This window comes from Cetorhinus maximus, chromosome 3 (assembly GCF_964194155.1).
Source record: "Cetorhinus maximus chromosome 3, sCetMax3.hap1.1, whole genome shotgun sequence".
NCBI classification, from domain to species: domain Eukaryota; kingdom Metazoa; phylum Chordata; class Chondrichthyes; order Lamniformes; family Cetorhinidae; genus Cetorhinus; species Cetorhinus maximus.
In genome coordinates, this window is record NC_135881.1 from 178,624,480 (window position 1) to 178,648,195 (window position 23,716).

The 23,716-nt window shown below is 41.6% G+C and overlaps 1 protein-coding gene and 1 pseudogene across 3 annotated transcripts in view; both read right to left on the reverse strand.

Moving 5' to 3' along the window:
- Window positions 1-339: 339 nt before the first annotated feature.
- The window catches only part of rp9 (RP9 pre-mRNA splicing factor), a 39,834-nt gene continuing 16,457 nt past the window's right edge, over window positions 340-23,716 (reverse strand). The window contains exons 5-7 of one of the 2 annotated variants that reach the window (XM_078539339.1): window positions 22,458-22,519; window positions 10,642-10,731; window positions 340-665 (exon numbers count right to left, since the gene is read on the reverse strand). In XM_078539339.1, the coding sequence (XP_078395465.1) occupies window positions 10,647-10,731; window positions 22,458-22,519 (147 nt within the window). In that variant the 3' untranslated portion in view covers window positions 340-665; window positions 10,642-10,646. The remainder of the gene's footprint in view (window positions 666-10,641; window positions 10,732-22,457; window positions 22,520-23,716) is intronic. The other variant, XM_078539338.1, reaches the window with a different exon arrangement.
- Window positions 569-16,415, reverse strand: LOC144672354 (ATP synthase F(1) complex subunit epsilon, mitochondrial pseudogene; annotated as a pseudogene). Its single transcript, XR_013574103.1, has 3 exons — window positions 16,400-16,415; window positions 12,498-13,585; window positions 569-665 (listed from the first exon to the last, which is right to left on the reverse strand). The product of XR_013574103.1 is annotated as an ATP synthase F(1) complex subunit epsilon, mitochondrial pseudogene (transcript).

The following is a 23,716-nucleotide window of genomic DNA, read 5'->3' on the forward strand; positions in this document are numbered from 1 at the left end:
TTTTGTCTATGACATCTTTTGGCAATCTCCACCTATCACTGGCCCTATATCCAGCTCTACCTGTCCCACCCCCCCTTAAACCAGCTTATATTTCACCTCTCTTCTATTTTTCCTTAATTCTGTTGAAGAGTCATACGGATTCGAAACGTTAACTGTATTCCTCTCCGCAGATGCTGTCAGACCTGCTGAGTTTTTTTCAGGTATTTTTATTTTGGATTTCCAGCATCCGCAGTTTTTTGCTTTTACCTTGATCTGGCAAATTAGACAGGTGTTCAATAGCTGGAAATGTGAATTAAATGTCTGTATACCATATTGTAAAGGGAAGCATGTTAATCTCAATCAAGTTCAGGAACCAGTTTTATTGTTTTTACAGCTTTTCCCCACACTGGCAAAAATGTCCAACTTATACAGCTGTTCAAAATAAACTCAATGGATATAACATTTCTTTATATAAAAAAAACACACGACATTCAAATCTTTTCTCTTATTCTGAGCTGTCACTTGATTTTCTAGCCTTGTGTTTCTTCTTTTTCGCCTTCTTCTTCTCCTTTCTCTTCTTCTCTTTCCTCTTTTTCTTCTTTCGGTGTCGAGTTCCAGAATCTGAGGAGCTGGAACTCTTACTGTCTGACGTAGTGTCCTCTAACATCTGTTTCAGCTGTTGTATCCTAGAAAGAAATGTCAGATACAGTAATCAGAATAAGTAACTGTGCTCACTCAGGACTCTGTTTTTAAAACAGTATTTTTTACTGCAAGTGTCATGGACTAGTAATCCAGAGGCTCAGGCTAATGCTCTGTGGGCACAGGTTCAAATCCCACAATAGCAGCTGGTGGAATTTAAATTCAATTAATAAATCTGGAATATAAAGCTAGTCTCAGTATTGGTGACCATGATAACTATCACTGATTGTTGTAAAAACCCATCTGGTTCACTAACGTCCTTTAGGAAAGGAAATCTGCTGTCCTTACCCGGTCTGGCCTACATGTGACTCCAGATGCACAGAATGTAGTTGACTTTTAACTACTATCTGAAATGGCCTAGCAAGCCACTCAGTTTTAAGGGCATGAATGCTGGCCTTACCAACGACACGACACCCATAGCCCACGAAAGAATAAAGAAAGGAAAAATAAACTGAGTCTCAACCACCAGAGCAAATCTATTCAACTTACAGAAAATGGAATACAATTTACTTAAATAACTCCACAAGAGAAAGGATCAAGCAATTGCCTAATTAACATTTAACATCTATATGAATGACTTGGATGAAGGCACCAATGTGTTAAAGCCAAATTTGCAGACAATACAAAGATAGGTGGGAAAGCAAGTTGCGAGAAGGACACAAAGGCTGCAAAAGATATAAATAGGTTAAATGAGTGGGCAAAAATTTGGCAAATGGAGTATAACGTGGGAAAATGTGCAGTTATCCACTTTGGTAAGGAGGTTAGAAAAGAAAAATATTACTTAAATATATAGAGACTGCAGAATGGTGTGGATCAGAGGGATCTGGGTGTCCATGTACATGAAGCACAAAAACTAGTGTGAAGGTACAGCAAGTAATTAGCAAGTCAAATGGAATGTTGGTCTTTATTGCAAGGGGAATGGAGCATAAAAGTAGGGAACTCTTGCTACAAATGTACAGGGTGAGGATGAAACAATACGTAGAGTACTGCATACAGTTTTGGTCCTCCTTATTTAAGGAGAGATAAATTTTCACTGCAGGCAGTTGAGAGAAGGTTCACCAGGTTGATTCCTGGGATAAAGGGGCTGTCTTGTGAGGAAAGGTTGAGCAGGTTGGTGCCTATACTCATTGTGGTTTAGAAGAATGAGAGGTTATCTTATCGAAACGTAAGATTTTTGAGGGGGATAAGAAGGTAAGAAATAAGAGACCTGTAAAATTTTGATAATGTTACTAATTTTTAGGTTTTGTTGTTGGTCTGAAGTAATATCTATGGATTTTATTTTTAAATGGTTCAGTTTGAATTCCTGCTAGTTGGGACACTTCACAGGATGGCAGCTGTTCACGAGGAATTGGCGTTAATGGATTTTATGACCTTAAAGGTATCATAAAGTCTGTGTTCGAGCAGTTGTATGTTGTCGTAATTGTATCATATGCAATTAAAAGTCTTTTTGTCAGCTTGGAAGAATTGGCTGAAAGGTAGCTTACTTAGGATGACACCTTATCTTTGAACAAAACCATGTATTGGTTTAATTGATTAACCATATCTGTAGGGTAGAACATGTATTAGAGGGCAAGTTTCCTTTCTGTTTTGACATTATGGTGGCAAGTGTTATTAACATTTGTTCTTAATGGCTTTAGTATCCGTGGGACTTAGGTTAAAATGTGTTGGTGTGTGTTTATGATGGGTGCATTATTGACAACAGAATGTGACATTGTTTGTAGCTGCTCTGTATCTAAAAGAAATGTGTCATTTGTTCACAGTGGAATGTAAACTCTGGGGGCCCAGGGAACATTTGTCTTCAGTCTACATGACTAGTTACAGAGGCGGGGTGACACCAAATGACCCGCACCCTAAGCCAATAGAAGAGGTGAGTTTGGACTATTTCCAAATAAGGGATTCCAGAATAATGAGAAGTTGAAAAATCGGAGTCTTTGTTGGCACAGTTTTACGATGCCTTCTGTGGTATACTTTTTCTGAGACACAGTTCAACGTCAGAGACAGGAGAAGAAAGACATCAGCTGTGCTGGCAATGCTCGAGGAATCATACATTGAGGGATGAGACATTTCATATTGTCTTCATTGTTTTTTGTTACGTATATGTAAAATCCTGCTTTATAAATTTTACCCTATTCATACCTTGTGAGCTAAAATACAACTGAGGACCCTAGTGTTAGAAATTAAGAATTTGGAACTTAGATATTAATTAGGTTTTATACCTCAAAGCCTTTAAGTCTTACAGACCACACAGCCCATCGGTACTGCTCTGTCATTAAATACAATCATGGCTGATCTTGGGCTTCAAATTCATTTTCCCACCTGTTCGCCATATCCATCAATTCCCTGAGACACCAAAACATCTGTCTATCCCGCCCTTAAATGTATTCAACAACGGAGCATACACAACTTTCTAGGGCACAGAATTCCAAAGATTCACAACCCTCTGAGTGAAGAAATTGCTCCTCATCTCAGTCCTAAATCATCAGACCCTTATCCTGAGACCGTGCCCCTATGTTTTGGATTCCCCGAACAATGGAAACAATCTCTCAGCATCCATCCTATCAAGTCCCTTCAGAATTTTGTAGGTTTCAATGAGATCACCACTCATTCTTCTAAACTCCAGAGAATATAAGCCCAATTTACTCAGCCTCTCACCATAGGACAACTGCCTCATCCCAGGGACCAATTTAGTGAACCTTTGCTGTAATAGCTCCAATGCAAGGATATCCTTTCTTAAATGGACACAGTACTCCAGATGCGGTGTCACCAAAATCATGTATAACTATAGCAATTCTTTATTCTTATACTCAAATCTTCTTGCAAAAAAGGCCAACATATAATTTGCATTGCTAATTGTTTGCTGCAACTGCACACTGACTTTTGCATTCCTTGTACCAGCACACCCAAATCTCTCTGAACATGAACACTTACAAATTTCTGATGTTTTAAAAAATATTCTGCTTTTCTATTCTTAGACCAAAGTGAATGACTCCACATTCCCCTATATTATACTCCATCTGCCATCTTGTTGCCCACTCACCTCCACTGTCTGTTTCTCTTTGCAGCCTCTTTGTCCTCCCCATAGTTTACCTTTCCACCTTGTTTGGTATCGTCAGCAAACTTAATACAATACTCTCAGTCTGTTCATCTAAGTCATTAACATAAATTGTATATAGCTGAGGCACCAGTACTCATCCTTGCAGCACCACTATTCAATGCCTGCCAACTTGAAAAGGCCCCGTTTATGCCCACTCTTCTGTTTTCTGTTAACCAGTCCTCTACCTAATATATTATCGCTAACTCCATGAGTCCTTCTTTTGCCCATTAACTTTTTGTGCAGCACCTTATCGAATGTCTTTTGGAAATCCAGGTATACTGCATCTACTGTTTCCTTTTTATCAACCCTACTAGTTACATCCTCAAAAACTCTATTACATTTGTCAAACAGATTTTCTCTTTAGTAATCATGTTGACTTATTCCAACAATACTATGCTTTTCTAAGTGTATTGTTAAGACTTCCCTAATATTAGATTCCAGCATTTTCCAAACAACTGATGGTGGGCTAACCGGCCGGTAGTTCACTGCTTTTCCTCTCCCTCCTTTCTTGAAAGGAGGTGTAACATTTGCCAACTTCCAATCCAGTGTGACCATTCCTGAATCTAAGAAATTTTGGAAAACCATAGCTAGCACATCCAACATCTCTGCAGTTATTTCTTTTAGAACCATAGGGTTTATTTTTATTCATTCACAGGGTGTGGGCTTCGCTGGCTGGGTCAGCATTTATTGCCCATACCTAGTTACCCTTGTGAATGTGGTGGTGAGCTACCTTCTTGAACTGCTGCAGTCCATGTGGTGTAGGTATACCCACAATGCTGTTAGGGAGTTCCAGGATTTTGACCTAGTGACAGTGAAGGAACGGCGATATATTTCCAAGTCAGGATGGTGAGTGACTTGGAGAGGAACCTCCAGGTGGTGGTGTTCCATTTGATCCACTGCCCTTGCCCTCTAGGTGGTGGTTGTCGTGGGTTTTGAAGGTGCTGTCTAAGGAGCCTCGGTGAATTCCTGCAGTGCACCTTGCAGATGGTATACACTGCTGTTACTGTGTGTCGGTGGTGGAGGGAGTGAATGTTTGTGGATATGGTGCCAATCAAGCAGACTGCTTTGTCCTGGACGGTGTCCAGCTTCTTCAGTGTTGTGGGAGCTTCAATCATGTAGGCAAGTGGGGAGTATTCCACCATACTCCTGACCCTGTGCCTTGTAGATGGTGGACAGGCTTTGGGGAGACAGGAGGTGAGTTACTCGTCACACAATTTCCAGCCTCTGACTTGCACTTGTAGCCACAGTATTTATATGGCTAGTCCAGTTCAGTTTCTGGTCAATGGTAACCCCCAGGATGTTGATAGTGGGGGATTCAGTGATGGTAATGCCAGTGAACATCAAGGGACGATGGTTGGATTCTCTCTTGTTGGAGATGGTCATTGTCTGGCCCCTTTGTGGCGCGCTGTTACTTGGCACTTGTAAGCCCAAGCCTGGTAATTGTCCAGGTCTTGCTGCATTTGGACATGGGACTGCTTCAGTAACTGAGGAGTCGCGAATGGTGCTGAACATCCCCCTTCTGACCTTATGATGGAAGGAAAGTCATTGATGAAGCAGCTGAAGGTGATTGGGCCCAGGACACTACCCTGAGGAACTACTGCAGTGATGTCCTGGAGTTGAGATGACTGACCTCCAACAACCACAACCATCTTCCTTTGTGTTAGGTATGACTCCAACCAGTGGAGAGTTTTCCCTCTGATTCCCATTGACTCCAGTTTTGCTAGGGCTTCTTGATGCCACACTCGGTCAAATGCTGCCTTGGTGTCAAGGGCAGTCACTCTCACTTTATCTTGGGAGTTCAGCTGTTTTGTCCATGTTTGAACCAAGGCTGTAATGAGGTCAGGAGCTGAGTGGCCCTGGCGGAACCCAAACTGGGCATCAGTGAGCAGGTAATTGCTAAGCAAGGGCTGCTTGATAGCACCGTTGATAACCGCTTCCACTACTTTACTGATGATCGAGAATAGACTGATGGGATGGTAAATGGCCGGGCTGGATTTGTCCTGCTTTTTGTGTACAGGACATACCTGGGCAATTTTCCACATAGCCGGGTAGATGCCAGTGTTGTAGCTGTACTGGAACTGCTTGGCATGGGGCGCAGCAAGTACTGAAGCACAGGTCTTCAGTGCTATTGCCGGAATATTGTCAGGGCCCATTGCCTTTGCAGTATCCAGTGCCTTCAGCTGTTTCTTGATATCACATGGAGTGAATCGAGTTGGCTGAAGATTGGCATTTGTGATCATCCACTTGGCACTTCTGGCTGAAGACTGTTGCAAATGCTTCAGCCTTATCTTTTGCACTCCTGTGCTGGGCTCCTCCATCACTGAGGATGGGGATGTTTGTGGAGCCTCCTCCTCCAGTGAGTTGTTTAATTGTCCACCACTGTTCACGGCTTGATGTGGCAGGACTGCAGAGCTTAGATCTGATCCATTGGTTGTGGGATTGCTTAGCTCTGTATATCACTTGCTGCTTATGCTGTTTGGCATGCAAGTAGTCCTGTGTTATAGCTTCACCAGGTTGACACCTCATTTTTAGGTATGCCTGGTGCTGCTCCTGGCATGCCCTCCTGCACTCTTCATTGAACCAGGGTTGATCCCCTGACAGGGCGGGGGTATGCCGGGCAATGAAGTTACAGATTGTGTTCGAGTACAATTCTGCTGCTGCTGATGGCCCACAGCGTCCCATGGATGCCCAGTCGAGTTGCTAGATCTGTTCGAAATCTATCCCATTTAGCACGGTGGTAGTGCTACAACACAATGTCGGGTATCCTCAATGTGAAGGCGGGACTTCGTCTCCACAATGGCTCTGCAGTGGTCACTCCTACTGAGACTGTCATGGACAGATGCATCTGCGGAAGGCAAGTTGGTGAGGATGAGGTCAACTATGTTTTTCCCTCTTGGTTCCCTCACCACCTGCCGCAGACCCAGTCTTGCAGCTATGTCATTTAGGACTCGGCCAGCTCAGTCAGTAGTGCTACCGTGTAGTGGTCCTCTCATTGTTGGACATTGAAGTCCCCCACTCAGAGTACATTCTGCGTCCTTTCCACCCTCAGTGCTTCCTCCAATTGATGTTCAACATGGAGGAGCACTGATTCATAAGCTGAGGGAGGGTGGTACGTGGTAATCAGCAGGAGGTTTCCTTGCCCATGTTTGACCTGATGCCATGAGACTTCATGGGGTCCGGAGTCGATGTTGAAGACTCCCAGGGCAACTCCCTCCCGACTGTATACCTTTCTGCCGCCACCTCTGCTAGGTCTGTCCTGCCGGTGGGACAGGACATACCCAGGGATGGTGATGGTGAAGTCTGGGATATTATCTGTAAGGTATGATTCCGTGAGGATGGCTGTCAGGTTGTTGCTTGACTAGTCTGTGAGACAGCTCTCCCAATTTTGACACTGGCCCCCAGGTGTTAGTAAGGAGGACTTCGCAGGGTCGGCATGGATTCAATTGTTGTTGTCTTTTCTGGTGCCTAAGTCGATGCCGGTGGTCCATCCGATTTCATTCCTTTTTTGTGACATTGTAGCGGTTAGTTACAACTGAGCGGCTTGCTAGGCAATACCAGGTAAGGACGACAGATTTCCTTCCCTAAAGGACATTCGTGAACCAGACAGGTTTTTACAACAATCGACAATGGCTTCAAAGTCATCATTAGACTTTTAATTACCAATTGTTATTGAATTCAAATTCCACCATCTGCCATCACGAGATTTGAACCTGGATCCCCGAGCATTACCCTGGGTCTCTGGATTACTAGACCAGCGACAATACGCCTTCCCCTAGGGTGTGGGCCATCAGGTCCTTTTGTGACAGTTTCTTGGAGCAGTACATAGTGGAACGGACTAGGGATAAGGCTATCTTAGATCTAGTATTGTGTAATCAAACAGGGTTAATTAGTAATGCTACAGTAAAAAGATCCACTGGGAAATAGTGACCATAATACCATTCAGTTCCATGTTAAGTTTGAAAGTGACATATTCCAATCACAAACAAAAATCTTAAAACCAAATGCATAGGTATGATGGGAGAACTAGCTAAGGTTAATTGGGTAAATAAACTAAAAGGTATAGAGGCAAATGAACAGTGGGAAACATTTAAAGAAACAATTCAAAATGTTCAACAAAAATACTTTCCATTGAAAAACAAAAACTGAGCATGAAGGACCCACCAGTGGCTCACTCAGGAAGTTAAGGATAGCATGAAATTAAAAGAAGTGGCTTACGATGTTGCAAAAAAAAAAGCAAGTCTGAGGTTTGGGAGTGTTTTGGACACCAGCAAAGGGCCACCAAATATTCTTAAAAAGGAAAAATTAAAATATGAGCGTAAACTAGCCAGATATATATTAAAATAGATTGTAAGAGCTTTTATAAGTATATTAAAAGGAAGATAGTAACTGAAGTAAACATTGGTCCCTTAGAAGTAGACAGGAGAAATTATCATGGGGAATTAGGAAATGGCGGAGGCATTGAACAAGTATATTGTGCCAGTCTTCACAGTGGAATAATGTCATGAAAACATTCTACAAACTCATCTTCTAGACCATTCTTACCAATTTAATTGTCCCAATCTATAGGAAGATTAAAGTCTCTCACAATTATTAAGTTTCCTTTGTTGTAGGCTCTAATAATTTCTTCTTTAATGCTTTGTCCAACAATATAACTACTGTTCAGGCGCCTATAAACTTCACCCACCAGTGTCTTCTGACTCGTTATTCCTAATTTCCACCCATACTTATTCTACTTCATGATCTTCTGAGGATAGGTCCTTTCTCACTACCGTCCTCTGTCATCCTTTACTATTAGGGCTTCCCCTCCTCCTTTGCCATTCTATCTGTCTTTCTAAAATATTATGTACTCTGGAATATTTATTTTGCAACCTTAAATCGCCTTGTAACCATGTTTCTGTAGTGGCAATTAGATCTAAATCATCTACCTCTAGTTGTGCCACTAATTCATCTATCTTACTACAGATACTTTGTGCATTCAGATTCAACCTTTAATTTCATTTTTTACTTCTATACCCTGCAACGACCTTATCCGTGGATGAACATTTTTTTAAAATTAAAGTCTCTATCTCTTCCTGTCACTCTGCTCAACTTTACCCATATCACTCGACTGTTCTGATACCACAACCTTTCTCTTTGGATTTCTAGGTTTCCCTTCACCTGAATGATGGGATACAGGCTGAGAGGGTGTTTCCCCTTGCAGGGGAATCTAGAATAGGTGGCATGGTTTCATAATAAGTGATTGGCCATTTAAGATGGAGATAAGGAGTTCTTTTTTTCCAGAGTTGTGACTTCTTGGAACTCTACCCCAGACACACATGGAGGCTGAGTTATTGAATCTTTAAAGGGTGAGAGAGATAGATTCTTGAACAATAGGCAAGGCATTGGTTAAGGGGAACAAGCAGGAAAGTGGAGTTCAGGCTAAGATCAGATCAGCCAGGGTCTTATTGAATGGTGCTGGAACAGCATCAAGGAGGTGTATGGCCTAGTCTGGCTCCTATTTCTTATGTTCTTAACAACAAAATTACATTCAAACCCATGCAAATCACATTAGGAACATAGGAGCAGGAGTAGGCCATTCAGCCCATCGAGCCTGTTCTGCCATTCATTATGATCATGGCTGATCATCTACTTCAATGCCTTTTCCTCCACACTATCCCCATATCCCTTTTCAAACTCATGTGCCAATATAGCACATGACTATGCATTTATGCAGTACAAACATCAGTTTGCACCCAGTCACATTTTTATTATAGATCGCTAAAAGTTTCCAGTTACAGAAATTTTTTTTTGGTCAAACAAAAACTCTGCTGAAATTGAAGTTTAAACCCTGGAAGAAGTCAATAAATTTGATCACTACAACTATGTAACAAGTACAACATAGGTTATTATACTATAAAATCATCTAAAAATTAATCACAAGTCTTTCAAAATTATGACCTAGGAATTGGATGTACTGTATCCATTTTACAGGCATAAAAGGGTTGCCTAAGGGTCTAATATGGAAAGTGGCATAAGCATAGTCATTTCACACATATTGTTAAAGGCTCCTCCAAATGCAGTCAATACACATTGTCGAAACTGGCGTTAGGCCCTCTGCAATTAAAGATAGGGGGCCTCATATCTGCTTAAGGCTCCCTTTACAAAATGAGCACAGCACATACTTTGCACAGGAACATGAGTGAATCATTCAGCCTCTCAAACTTGCTCCACCATTCAATTGGATCATGCTGATCTACGTCTCAACTCCATTTACTAGCCATCGATTCATATCCAATATATCGATCTCAGTCTTGAAAGTTTCAACTGACCCAGCAACACCCTTTTGGTTGAGAGAATTCCAGATTTCTGTTCCTTTGTGTCAAAACACGTTTCCTAATTTTATTCCTGAATGACTCAACTCTAAAGATTATATTATTCAGTTCTGAATCCACCAAACAGAGGAAATAGTTTTTCTGTATTTACTCCATAGAATCCTTTCATAATTTTAAACGTTTCAGTTAGATCACACCTCAACCTCCTAAATGAGCAGGGGAGTACACGTCAGGTTTATACAACCAGCCCTCGCAATTAAACCCTGAAAGTTCTGTTATAATTCTAGTGAATCTGTATTGAACCCTCCCACCCACTTTTTTAGTACTGTCTCTCTCTCTTTTAAATCTGCCATCATTAGCCCACTCCTCAAAAAAAAAGCAACTCTTGATCTCATCATCCTTGCAAAGTATTGTCCCATCTCCAAAGCTCCCTTTCCTTTCCAAAGTCCCTAAATGGGTCATCACCTCCAAAATGTATGCACCTCTTTCCTGGAGTTCCATGTTTGAATCCCTCAAATCAGGTTTCCACCCCTACCATATTACCAAAACTGCACTTACCAAAGTCACAAATGACATCTGATCAGATTGTGGCCAGCTGTGTCCAGCTGGGTGGGACTGCTCTCACCTGGTTCCATCCATTCTTGATATCTAATTGGAGGCAAAGGATCACTTACAATGGAAAATTGTAGAGTGGCAAATGTGACACTCTTATTCAAGAAAGGTGTAAAGATGTTCCTAGTAAAAGTGACCAGCCTGTAGCTACATCAGAGGTGGATAAGGTTTTAGGAACAATAATCAGGGGGGAAAAAAATCAACAGACACTTGGAGAGATTTGAGTTAATTAAGGAGAGCCTGCACAGATTTGTAAAAGGCAGATTGTGCCTGACTAGTCTTATAGAATTTTTTGACGAACAGAAAAGGTTGATGAAGAGAATACAATAAATGTTGTCTATAAGTACTTGAAGAAAGCACTTGACGAAGTATCACATAAAAGGCTGATTATCAAAATTGAGGTTCATGGAATATGAAGGTCTGTGTCAGCTTGGATTTAAAAAATTGGCTTAAAGATAGAAAACAGTGAGTCCTGATCAATGGCTATTTTTCAGACTGGAGGATGGTAAACAGTGGTGTTCCCCAAAGATCCGTTCTAGGACCATGACTTTGTTTTATAATACATACATGACCTGGATATTGGAATACACAGTAAAATCTCAAAATTTACACACAATACTAAACTTGGAGATGTGGCAAATGGAGAGGATGATACCAATTGATTATAGCAGGACACAGATAGGCTAGCAAAATGGACAGACAAATGGCAGATGGAATTTAATACAATGAAGTGTAAGGTGATGCATTATGGCAAACGGGATAGGGAGAGGCAACATAGACTTAACAGGACAGTTCTAATAAGACTCTAGTTAGGCCACAATTAGAACATTGCATCCAGTTCTGGTCACCACAGTTTAGGAAGTATGCAAGAGTCCTTGAGATTTTACAGAAAGGTTTCAGGGATGAGGGCTTTTAGCTACAAGGTTAAGTTGGAGGTGCTGTAGTTTTTCTGCTTGGAGCAAAGGAGATTTGGTAGAGGCATACAAGATTATGACACATTTAGATGAGGTAGACAAGGAAAAGCAGTTCCCGTTAGCTAATGGTACAAGGACTAGAAGGCACAAATTTAAGGTTGTAGGCAAGAGATGCAGGTGGGATGTGAGGAAGAACTTTTTTCATGCAGTGAGTGGTAATGACCTAGAACTCAGCTTGAGGATGGCAGAAGCAGAGATGATGAATGGTAGTGCAAGAATCTCGAGCCTGCTGGATAAGGGCAAGGGCTGAGGGTCCTGCAGTGCTACTTCCTGGATTCCTCTACCTGCCTTGTTCATAGTCACACCCTCCTGTCCCTGACCACTGGCCAAATTTAAGGTAGTTAATCTAAGGGGTGTGACTGTCTCCTGAAACACAGCGTCCAGGTAACTCTCCCCCTCCCTGATGTGTCACAGTGTCCAAAGCTCAGATTCCAGCTCATCAACTCTGAGCCGGAGTTCCTCAAGCAACCAACATTTGCTGCAGATGTGGTCACTAGGAACCACAATGGGGCCCACCAGCTCCCACATTATACAGCTACAACACATCATCTGGCCCTGCATCTCTATTTTATTTAATTAGTTTTTCAATTTGTTTTTAAATTTCCGACTGGTCTTTAGTTTATCAATCTGTAAAATATTTCTCCTATTTACCTTTAATCTGAAAGCAAGTTGGAATAGAGATTCAAAATACATTTTTTAAAATCAACTGGAACTCGCTCTCTCTGCTGAGTTGAAGCTGAAGTGTTAGGCCTCTGATCCTGGGCCCCAGTAGTCACTTTTAATCTGAAATCAACTTAGAATAGGTAGTTCAAGCTAGCAGTTACTTACCAACCAATGAACTTACGGTTTTCCTGTGATGTCACTGTTTGTTTCTTTTTCACTCAGGGACAGTAACTGCAGAGGACACTCTTCCCAGACACAAAGGTAAACAAACCTTGGTGACTGTGTTTCCCGGTCAAATTAACGTGGTGTACTTCATTGTTATGCTAAAATCTTGTATGTCACAAGATCTAAATGCATTTTATATCAGCATGGTAACACCATAGAAAAGTTACAGCACAGAAGGTGGCCATTTGGCCCATCTTGTCCATGCCAGCCCGAGGACCCCAGGTGCCTTTTCTAATCCCACCTTCCTGCACCTGGCCCATAGTCCTGCAGTTTACAGTACTTAAGGTGCAGACCCAGGTACTTTTTGAAAGAGTGTAGAGTTTCTGCCTCTACCACCAACTTGGGCAGCGAATTCCAGACACCCACTACCCTCTGCGTAAAAAAGTTCTTCCTCATGTCCCCCCTATACCTTCTGCCACTTATCTTGAATCTATGTCCCCTGGTTCTCCACCAAGGGAAACAATTTTATCCTGTCCACTCTATCTATTCCCCTCATAATTTTGTACACCTCAATCAAGTCACCTCTCAGACTTCTTTGTTCTAAGGAAAATAACCCCAACCCATCCAATCTCTCCTCGTAGCTACACTTTTCTAACCCTGGCAACATCCTTGTAAATGTCCAACTTCAAACCAGAAGGACATGTGGTTGAGTTTCCAAGCTCATTGTCACTTGAGCTCGTGTCAATGCTGGGCATGGGTTGCTGATTTTTTTTTTGTTTTAAATAAGATCTATATTTTTAATTGGCATTTGGTCAGTTTTGCAGACACCATCTTCAAATGGATTCACAATTCCATCTTTCAGGATGATGGGTCAAAGAGTTCTCATATTCAAAAGCTCAGGTCTGTGGAAGATGCTTAGGTCTCTTTCAGCTTGTTGATTTTAACATTTACATCTGCCGCTTTCTTTGCCTCTGCTTGGTACTGGGGCTTTAGGGCAGCGCTCACCGCTTGTGGACAGATTCAAGAGTACTGAATGTAGCTCAGGCTGGCCTGCCTCCAGAACGCAGTTGGACTGCTCCATGATGTGCCTTAATGTGAAAAGATGCGCATCTCAGGGGGAGGGGAAAAAAATCAATTATCTCACTACAGAGGCCCCGGATTGGGTGATTTCCCGCCTTTAAAAATATCCAGCCACAGGTCATATTTTTGATCGGGATGGTGGGGGTGGAAGGAAGCGGTGGTGGATGCCGGGATGAAATAGGAGTCAGGATGGGCAACTATGGAACAAAATATGCAGGCTGCGAGGTGTGGAGGCCTGCTAGGCGCAGAGTCTGCCTCTGTGCTTCTGCACGGTATATTAAATAAAGAAAAGAAAGTAATAAAACAAAAAAATCTCTCCAGCCTTCCCCCTCCCTCTCTCTCTCCCACCCATGTCAAGCTACGCCAACCCATGCCCTCCACCCACCCATGGCCATAACCCTTTGCCAACATAGTGCCCCTACCCATCCATTTCCCCAATATCCTCTATGCCAACTTAGTGCCAACTCATGCCAACCACCCTTTGCCATTACCCACTCCAGGCCAACTTACCTCGTATCCTTGGGACAGTTCCTTGACAGCTTGATAGTTCCAATCCAAAGGCATCCCGAGACCCTATCCAAAGGGGCTATCCAAATGCATCCACCAAGTTCAGACCTCCTCTTGCATTTTCTAATCTGCACTCTCCGGATTCCACACTCCTGTTCTTTCAAGATCCCAATTAAGTGGAGGCAGCTGCTGATTTAAATGACCAGCTGCCTCCACGAATCGAACATGCACAAACCCTAACCCGACTACAGTCCTACCCAAGAAGATGGGAAATGCCGGGTTCGGGGGCCATTAGAAATTGAGGCCATTACTGGGATTTTCGCCAGATGGAGAACCTCTACATTGTGGTGAAAATCCAGGCCAACAACAGTTAAATTGCTGTTCATTCTGGAGGGGTCAACATTTTTTACCTAAAGGAGACATCAGGGCTCTCATTGAAAGTAGAAAATAATAATATTAATAAACAAATCCTGCAATTTAATGGTGGGCGGGGTATATTGTGGGCAGAAACATTTGTAGCATTTTGTCAAAAGTATCAAAAAAATTATCTGAAAATAGTACACTGAAAAGCCAGTGAAAGGTGAAATGAGCTAACACTACAACAAAGGAATTATTACTTCATTATCTTTTCTTATTTTGCTCTCTTACCATTTTCAATCTATACTGAAATATAATAACACCAGAAAATAAACAAGCTACTAAGTGTATGCTAAATGTGAAAAGTCAGTTACAAAGAGGTAGCGAATGGGCTCAATTTGTGGTCCCATCTCACCCCACAACCTAGGCTCAATCAGCAGCCTGACAGCAATGGGATCAGGCTTTGGAGACGGGGAGCAAGATCGAGAGAGAGTGGGGGGAAGAGAGGGTAAGGGGAAGGGAGGGGGGGGAGGGGGTGTTGTGGTGGAGAGAGAGGAGGGGGTGGAGAGAGAGGTGGGGTGGGATTGAGAGAGGAGGGGGTGAGAGAGGAGGGGGAGAGATAGTGAGAGAATGAGGGAGGCACTGGGAAAGGGGAAAAGAGAGTGTGTGTGGGAAAGGAGAGAGAGAGGGAGGGGGGTCAGAGTGGGAAAGGAGAAGGAGAGACAGACACAGATTGGAATAGGAAAGCAATAAAAAAGTTGAGCTAAATTTCAGGAGTGCTATGGAGGAGACACTGAAACTGTGCTACTCAGGGCTTGTTTGGGTGATTTAGTCTTATCTAGTTTGAATTTATACAGTATTTACAGAGTCATAGAATTTTACAGCAAGGAAAGAAGCCCTTCAGCTCATCATCTCTGCGCCAGTCATCAAGCCCCTATCTACTCTAATCCCATTTTCCAGCAATTAGCCCATAGTCTTGTATGCTATGGCATTTCAAGTATTCATCTAAATACTTCTTAAATGTTGTAATGGCTCCTGCCTCTACCACCCGTTCAGGTAGTGAGTTCCAGACACCTTCACCCTTTGGGTGAAAAATTTTTTCCTCAAATCCCATCTAAACCTCCTGCCCCTTACCTTAAATCTATGCCCCCTGGTTATTGACCTCTGCACTAAGGCGAAAAGTTCCTACCCTATCTATGCCCCTCAATTTTGTACGCCTCAATCAGGTCCCCCTTCAGCTTTCTCTGCTCTAAGGAAAAAATCCCAAGCCTATCTAGTCTCTCTTCATAGGTGAAATGCTCCAGCCCAGGCAAAATCCTGGTGAATCTCCAGTGCAATCACATCCTTTCTATAGTGTGGTGACCAGAACTGCACACAGTACTCCAGATGTGGCCTAACTAACGCTTTATACAGCTCCATCGTAACCTCCCTGCTCTTGTATTCAATGCCTCAACTAATAAAGGCAAGTATCCCATATGCCTTCTTAACCACCTTATCTACCTGTCCTGTTGCCTTCAAGGATTAATGGACATGCACGCCAAGGTCTCTCTGATCCTCTGTACTTCCTAGGGCCTATCATTTCATCATGTACTCCCTTGTTTTGTTAGTCCTTCCAAAATGCATCACCTCACACTTTTCAGGATTAAATTCCATTTGCAACTGTTCTGACCAGCCCGTCTATATCATCCTGTAATCCAAGGCTTTCTTCCTCACTAGTTACCACACCACTAATTTTTGTGTCATCTGCGAACTTACTGATCATACCTTCTACATTCATGTCCAGATCATTAATGTACACTACAGACCAGCAAGGGACCCAGCACCGAACCCTGCGGCATGCCACTGGGCACAGGCTTCCAGTCACAAAAACAACCTTCGACCATCACCCTCTGCATCCTGCCACTAAGCCAATTTTGGATCCAATTTGCCAAACTGCCCCGGATCCCATGGGCTCTTACCTTCTTGACCAGTCATCCATGCGAAACCTTGTCAAAAACTTTCCGAAGTCCATGTAGACTACATCAGCTGCACTACCCCCACCTACAAACCAAGTCACCTCCTCCAAAAATTCAATCAAATTTGTCAGACATGATTTCCCCTTGACAAAGCCATGCTGACTATTCTTGATTAATCCTTGCCTCTCCAAACGGAGATTAATTCTGTCCCTCAGAATTTTTTCCAAAAGTTTCCCTACCACTGATGTTAGACTCACTGGCCTATAGTTCCCTGGTTTATCCCTACCACCCTTCTTGAATAGTGGTATCTCATCAGCTGTCTTCCAGTCGTCTGGCACCACTCCTGTAGCTAGAGAGGATTTGAAAATCAATGTCAGGGCCTCTGCAATCTCCTCCCTTGCCTCCCACAGCAGCCTGAGATACATCTCATCTGGGCCTGGGGATTTATCCATTTTTAAGCCCGCTAAAACCACTAATACCTCCTCTCTCTCAATGCTAATTTGTTTGAGTATATCACAGTACCCCCCTCCCTGATTTCTAGACCTACAACGCCCTTCTCTTTAGTGAATACAGATGCAAAGTACTTATTTAAAACCTCACCTATGTCTTCCGGCTCCTTACACAGATTGCCACTTTGGTCCCTAATGGGTCCTACTCTTTCCCTGGTTATCCTCTTGCCCCTAATACAGTTATAAAACATCTTTGGATTTTCCTTTATTTACCCACCAGTGTTTTTTCATGCCCCCTCTTCGGTCTCCTATTTTTTTTAAGTAACCCCCTGCAATTTCTATACTCCTCTAAGGCTTCCAATGTTTTGAGCCCTCGGTATCTACCTTAAGCTTCCCTTTTTCTCCGTATCCAATCCTGTACATTCCTCGACATCCAGGGTGCTCTGGACTTGTTGGTCCCACCCTTCACCTTTCAGGGAACATGTCGGCCTTGCGTTCTTTCAATTTCCTTTTTGAATGACTCCCACTGCTCTAATGTAGATTTTCCTACAAGTAGCTGCTCCCAATACACTTTGGCCAGATCTTGTCTTATCATATTAAAATCGGCCTTCCCCCAATTCAGAACGTTTATTTCTAGTCCATCTTTGTCCTTTTCCATAACTACCTTAAATCTTACTGAGTTATGGTCACTATCACTGAAATACTCCCCCACTGACTCTTCTACCACTTGCCTGGATTCGTTCCCTAAAACTAGGTCCAGTACCGCCCCCCCGTCTCTTGTAAGACTTTCTGCATGCTGGCTTAAAAAGGTCTCCTCCTAGGTCCAGTACCGCCCCTCTAAGCCTTTCACACTTTGTCTATCCCAGTTAATGTTGGGGAAGTTGAAATCCCCTATTATTATTACCCTATTATTTTTACACTTCTTTGAGATTTGCCTACATATCTGCCTTTCTATCGCTCCCTGACAGTTTGGGAGTCTATTGTATACTCCCAGCAATGTGACTGCCCCCTTTTTGACTTTAAGTTCTACATATATGGCCTCATTTGAGGAACCTTCTAAGATATCATCTCTCCTTATTGTAGTAGTTGACTCTTTGATCAATATTGCGACACCATTTCCTCCTTTACACCCCCCAACCCCCACCCGCCTCCCCCACTGACTTGCCTGAAGACTCCATACCCTGGAATATTGAGCCGTCAGTCCTGCCCCTCCCTCAACCATGTCTCCATGATAGCAATGATATCATATCCCCATGTGTTAATCAGCACCCTCAACTCATCTGCCTTACTCACCAGACTCCTTGCATTAAAATAAATGCCACCCAGCATTGCCATGCTCCCTGTGCCTTAACTTAGACTATATACACTCTGCCTTCCAGACTGACTTGGTTTTTCTTCTATACTTGTCTGTACATCACCCCTTACTCCATTTCCCACCCCCCCTGCTAAATTAGTTTACACCCCCACCAACAGCACTAGCAAACCATCACCCCCCGACAAGGATGTTGTGATATATTGTGATATATTTTATTTTGCAAGTTATTCCAGCTAGGAATGCACAGTGCTGCACATGTATGGTAAGAAATGTCCAAATGAACCTAACTTTGTCTTTAACATTGATTCCTATGGGAACCCAATATTCATTTAAAATTATTTCACTTAAAGTTGCAATTTTCAGGAAAGCAACCACAACTTTAAGTGAGAGCTTACTGTAATTTTCGTTAAAACTGCTCCCGAATATCCAATATTCTCTATGAAGAGTGAAATTATCAATTAACATAGTTGAAAGTACTATGAGTGTATAATTACATTTTTAAATGAAATAAAGAAAAATCATAACTTAAAATATGTTGGTTTGTACCACCAGATGAAAATAAAGCAATGAAACAAATTTAAGTAGGAGAGCACTTCAAATTCTGTGGTAACACCACCTTTGTTCAAGTCACAATTTAATTATTGTACAATTTCATTTTTTACACCCCTTAAGATATAAAAACCCAAGATACTCATGCAGGAATAGGCCACTCAGACCCTCAAATGTCTTCCGCCATTCAATTAGATCTGTATCTTAACTCCAATTACTTGATTCCATAACTCTTAATACTCTTATCTTTACCCAAGAAAAATCTGTCAATCTCAGTTTTGAAATTTTCAACGAACCCAGCCTCAGCAGGTTTTTGGGGGAAGAGAGTTCTAAATTTCCACTACTCTTTGTGTAAAACAATGCTTGCTGACATTACTCCTGATTGGCCTGGCTCTCATTTTAAGATTTTGTGCCCTTGTTTTGAACACCCCTATGAGAAGAAATAGTTTCTCTCTACGTACCCGAGCTCATCTTTCCATCATTGCAAACGCCTCAATTAGATCACCCGTAATCTTCTACCACTCACTGTAATACAAGTCCAGCAGTTTATGCAACCTGTCCTTATAATTTAATCCTTTCAGCCTTGGTATCATTCTAGCAAATCCATGCTACATCCCCTCCAAGGACAGTATACCTTTTCTGAGATGCGGTACCCAGAACTGAATGCAATACCACAGATGGGATCAAATCAGGGCTCTGTACAGTCGTAACATAACTTCCACTTCTTTGTATTTCAGCCCACTTGGGATAAAAGACAACATTCCATAAGCTTTTAAATTTTTTTACAAATTCTGTCCACCAGTTTTTAGGGGTCCAAGTAGATCAATCTCCAAGTGTTTCCACTCAGGTACATTTGCAAGCTTCTTGCCATTTAGAAAGAGTTCTGATCTATCTGTAGTGCAAAATGGATGCCTTCACACTTTCCAATATTAAACTCCATCTGAAAGTTTTTCCCACACATCTATCAATGTAAAACTTTAAAACTTTCTGTTCCCATCTGCACTATATGTGCCTAACTTAATGTCATCAACAGATATGCAGCTCTCTATTCTTCATCCCAGTCATTTACAAATACACTGAAAAGCTGATACCTGAGGGGCATCACTGGTTATAGCTTGCCATTTTGTGCACTTAGTATTATCCCTATTCTCTCTTTCTACCTGCTAATTCCCTATCCAAGCCAATTGGTTGCTTTAAATTCCATGCGCTCCAATTTTTGTTCAAACATCTAAAGCGGAAACTTTGTTTAATACCTTCTGGAAGTCCATATCATTAATACCCATAGCCATTCCCACAGATATTGTATCAGGTTTGTTTCCTTTAAAAATTCATGCTGACTTGCTCCGATCAGTTCATATTCATCCAAAAGCTCAGTCATTCTGTCCCGAATAATAGATTCTAGGAATTCCCCGACAATATTAGACTAATAGTCTGTAATTTCTTAGTTTATTTCTCTTATTCATCTTATATAATTTTGAGATTGGCAGTTTCCAAATCAAGGGGAACACTCCTGAATTAGGAGAGCTTTGGAAGATCATGACAACACATCCACAATTTTCTCAACCACATCTTTTAATACCCTGGAGTGGAAACCATCAGATCTGGAGATTTGCCTATCTTTAATTCTGATTAGTTTCTCCATCGCCAATATTTTTTACTTATATTGAATATAGTAAATTATTCTCCTTGATTTATTTTTAATTTTCTTTGTATCACTGGTACTTCATCCACACTTTCTATTGTGAAGCCCCTCCACCACTGATGCACGGTGGCAGCAGTGTGTACAACATACAAGATGCACTACAGCACTCAGCAAGGTTCCTTCGACAGCATCTTCCAAACCTGTGACTTCTACCACCTAGAAGGACAAAGGCACCGATGGCATGGGTGCATGGGAATAGCACCTCCTGCATGTTCCCTCCAAGCCACATATCTTCCTGACTTGGAACTATATTGCCATTCCTTCACTGCTGCTGAGTCAAAATCCTGGAACTCCCTCCCTAACGGCACTATGGGTGTACCTACACTACATGGACTGTAGTGGTTCAAAAAAGCAGCTCACCACCACCTTCTCAAGGGCAATTAGGGACAGACAACAAATGCTGACTAAGCCAGCAATGCCCACATTCATGAAAAAAATGTAAAAAGTAGTAGTTATTTGATAAGTCTGTCATTTCCTGACTTCCAATTACAATATCCCCTGGGTCAGCCATTCAGAGGCCACACGCTTTTTCTTAATATATTTCTAAATAACTTGATTGTTCTCCTCAATACCCCTCACAAGAATTTTCCTGTATTCCTTTTCTGTAGCTCTTATCAATTTCTTTGTGTCCCTTAGCTGCTCTATATCTCCCCAGTTCCAGGGATTTCTACTGTGCTTTGCCTTCACACAAACTCTTTTAGTTTTATACTACCTCTCACTTCCTTTGTTGATTAAGGTTGTTTATTTACACACACATAGCTCTTGCCTACAGGTCTTGTATTTTACCAAAACTGTTTTTGAACAACTCCCACTGTTCATCTGTAGTTCTGTTAATACTTCTGTTCAGTCTATTGTGGTTAATTCCTGCATCGTCCTTTCAGTCAGTTTAAAACCTTGATTTGAGATTCATCCTTCTCCGTCTTGTACCTAATATCGAATTCTATCATATTATGGTCACTAATAGCTAGGTGTTTACTTATTTTTAGATTATTGACTAATTCAGGCTCATTACTAAATCTAAAATGACATGTTCAATTCTCAGTTCAAGGACATATTATTCCAGAAAACTGTTCCAAATACACTCTAAGAAATTTGCTACCTTTGGGGCTTGAACTGTTTTGTTTCCCTCAGACTGTGTGAAAATTCAAGTCTCCCATTATTACTACTCCGCTTTTGCAAAAAGATTCTCTGATCTCTGCATTCATGTATGCAGCTACTTTATCACTGCTATTGAGGTTTATAAAGAACTCCCAAAGTCTTGCATTCTTTCTATTCCCTATTTCTACCCACAGTGTTTCCAGTTTCTGCTCACCCTTATGATATCCCCTCTTTCTAATGTTGTAATAGTGTTATAACAATATTGCTATACTTCCTTTCCCAATTTCCCTTATAGCCTGGAATATTTATCTGCCAGTCATGTCCAGCTTGCTGCCAGGTCTCAGTGGTGACTGCTATGTCATATCCCCTAAGTTGAGTTTGCCCTTTTAATTCACTCGTTATTTCTAATGCGACATATATTAGTTTATAAAGCTTATAGAATAGACCCTGTCCTATACTTATGCCCTAATGTTTTTAAACATACATTTTAATGTATCTCACTTTTTAAAATCATTTCTGCTGTATTTTTCATTAGTTATTTTCAATATTTGTTGAAGGGGAAGTGGAATAGTGGTATTGTCACTGGACTAGTATTCCAAAGACCCAGGCTCTGGAGACCTGGGTTCAAATCCCACCATGGCAGGTGGTGAAATTTAAATTCAATAAAAATCTGGAATTAAAAGTCTGATGATGACCATGAAACCATTGCCAATTGTCGTAAAAACCCATCTGGCTCACTAATGTCCTTTAGGGGAGGAAATCTGCTGTTCTTACCTGATCTGGTCTACATGTGACTCCAGACTCACAGCAATGTGGCTGACTCTTAAATGCCCTCTGAACAAGGGCAATTAGGGATGGGCAATAAATGCTGGCCTAGCCAGCAATGTCCACATCCCATGAATGAATAAAAAAAATCACCATCAGTCCATCACTAAAGGCTATGCTTACCTTGTTTCCTTTTCAAACCGTTTGTTTTCTCTGATCAAGTCATACATGGGATCTTCATGTGCCTAGTAAATGAATGCACCATGTTAGCGATTTGTTTATATTAAGTACAAATTTCAATATATTAACAACAAAAGCAACTTATATAACGTCATGAATATAATGAAACATTCCAAGGTGCTTTACAGGAGCATTATAAAACAAAGTATGACACCAAAATAAAAACAGAAAATACTGGAAATATTCAGCAGATCAGGTAGTATCTGTGGAGAGAAACAGTTAACATTTCAGGTCAATAACCCTTCATCAGAACTGGGAAATGTTAGAGATGCAATAGAGCAAGGGATGGGTGGGGCAAGGAGAAAGGAAGGTCTGCAATAGGGTGGAAAATAGGAGAGATTGAATGACAAACAGGGCCAAAGGCCCTGTTGTTGGGGAAAGAAAAGAAACAAAAAATCAAAAACTGTGCCTAGAGCTGTCTAAAAGCAAAAATAAGAAAAAAAAACGATACAAGCAAAGAAAAGGAAACAAAATGGTGGGGGTTGGGTGCAGAATTTATGGCCTGAAATTGAATTCAATGTTGAACCCAGAAGGTTGTAAAGTGCTTAATTGAAAGTTGAGGATCTGTTCCTTAAGCTTATCTTGAGCTATACTGGAACAGTGTTGCAGGTCAAGGACAGAGATGTTAGTGTGAGAGCAAGGTGGTGAATTAAAATAACAGGCCATCCTTGCATATATTATCCATCAGTTCAATCATCATCCATCATTCCAGCTTTGCAAAAAAAAAAATGTTTTCAGGACATTCAGTGTACTTAACAACTGGATTCATAATTTCTATCCATCTCTCGTTCCCCACACACCCTTTTGATTTGCTGAGCGTCATTTAGTGTGTTATGATCCTAGCTGATGTTACTACCAGACAAGCCTGGTCCAAGGGTGGAACCCGGCTTGGCAGATCATAACTTTTATTTTTTGTTTGGAAACATGGAGGACGGCTATTGACCACAGTCACAGGAGTTAGCTGATGAACTTTTAACAAAAGAATAAAACATATATTAAACAAGAAATGATGAACTATATTACAATACTTCTTCATCCACAACTATACCTTTACAGATATACACAGATTCCCAAGTATATTACAAGTTACAAAAGCTACCTTATACTCTCATGTTCACAGTGAGTATACAGTCCATGAAAACCAATAGGCGACCTGTGGTCAGATATACCACACTCTGAAACCAAGTGACAGATGCCATCCC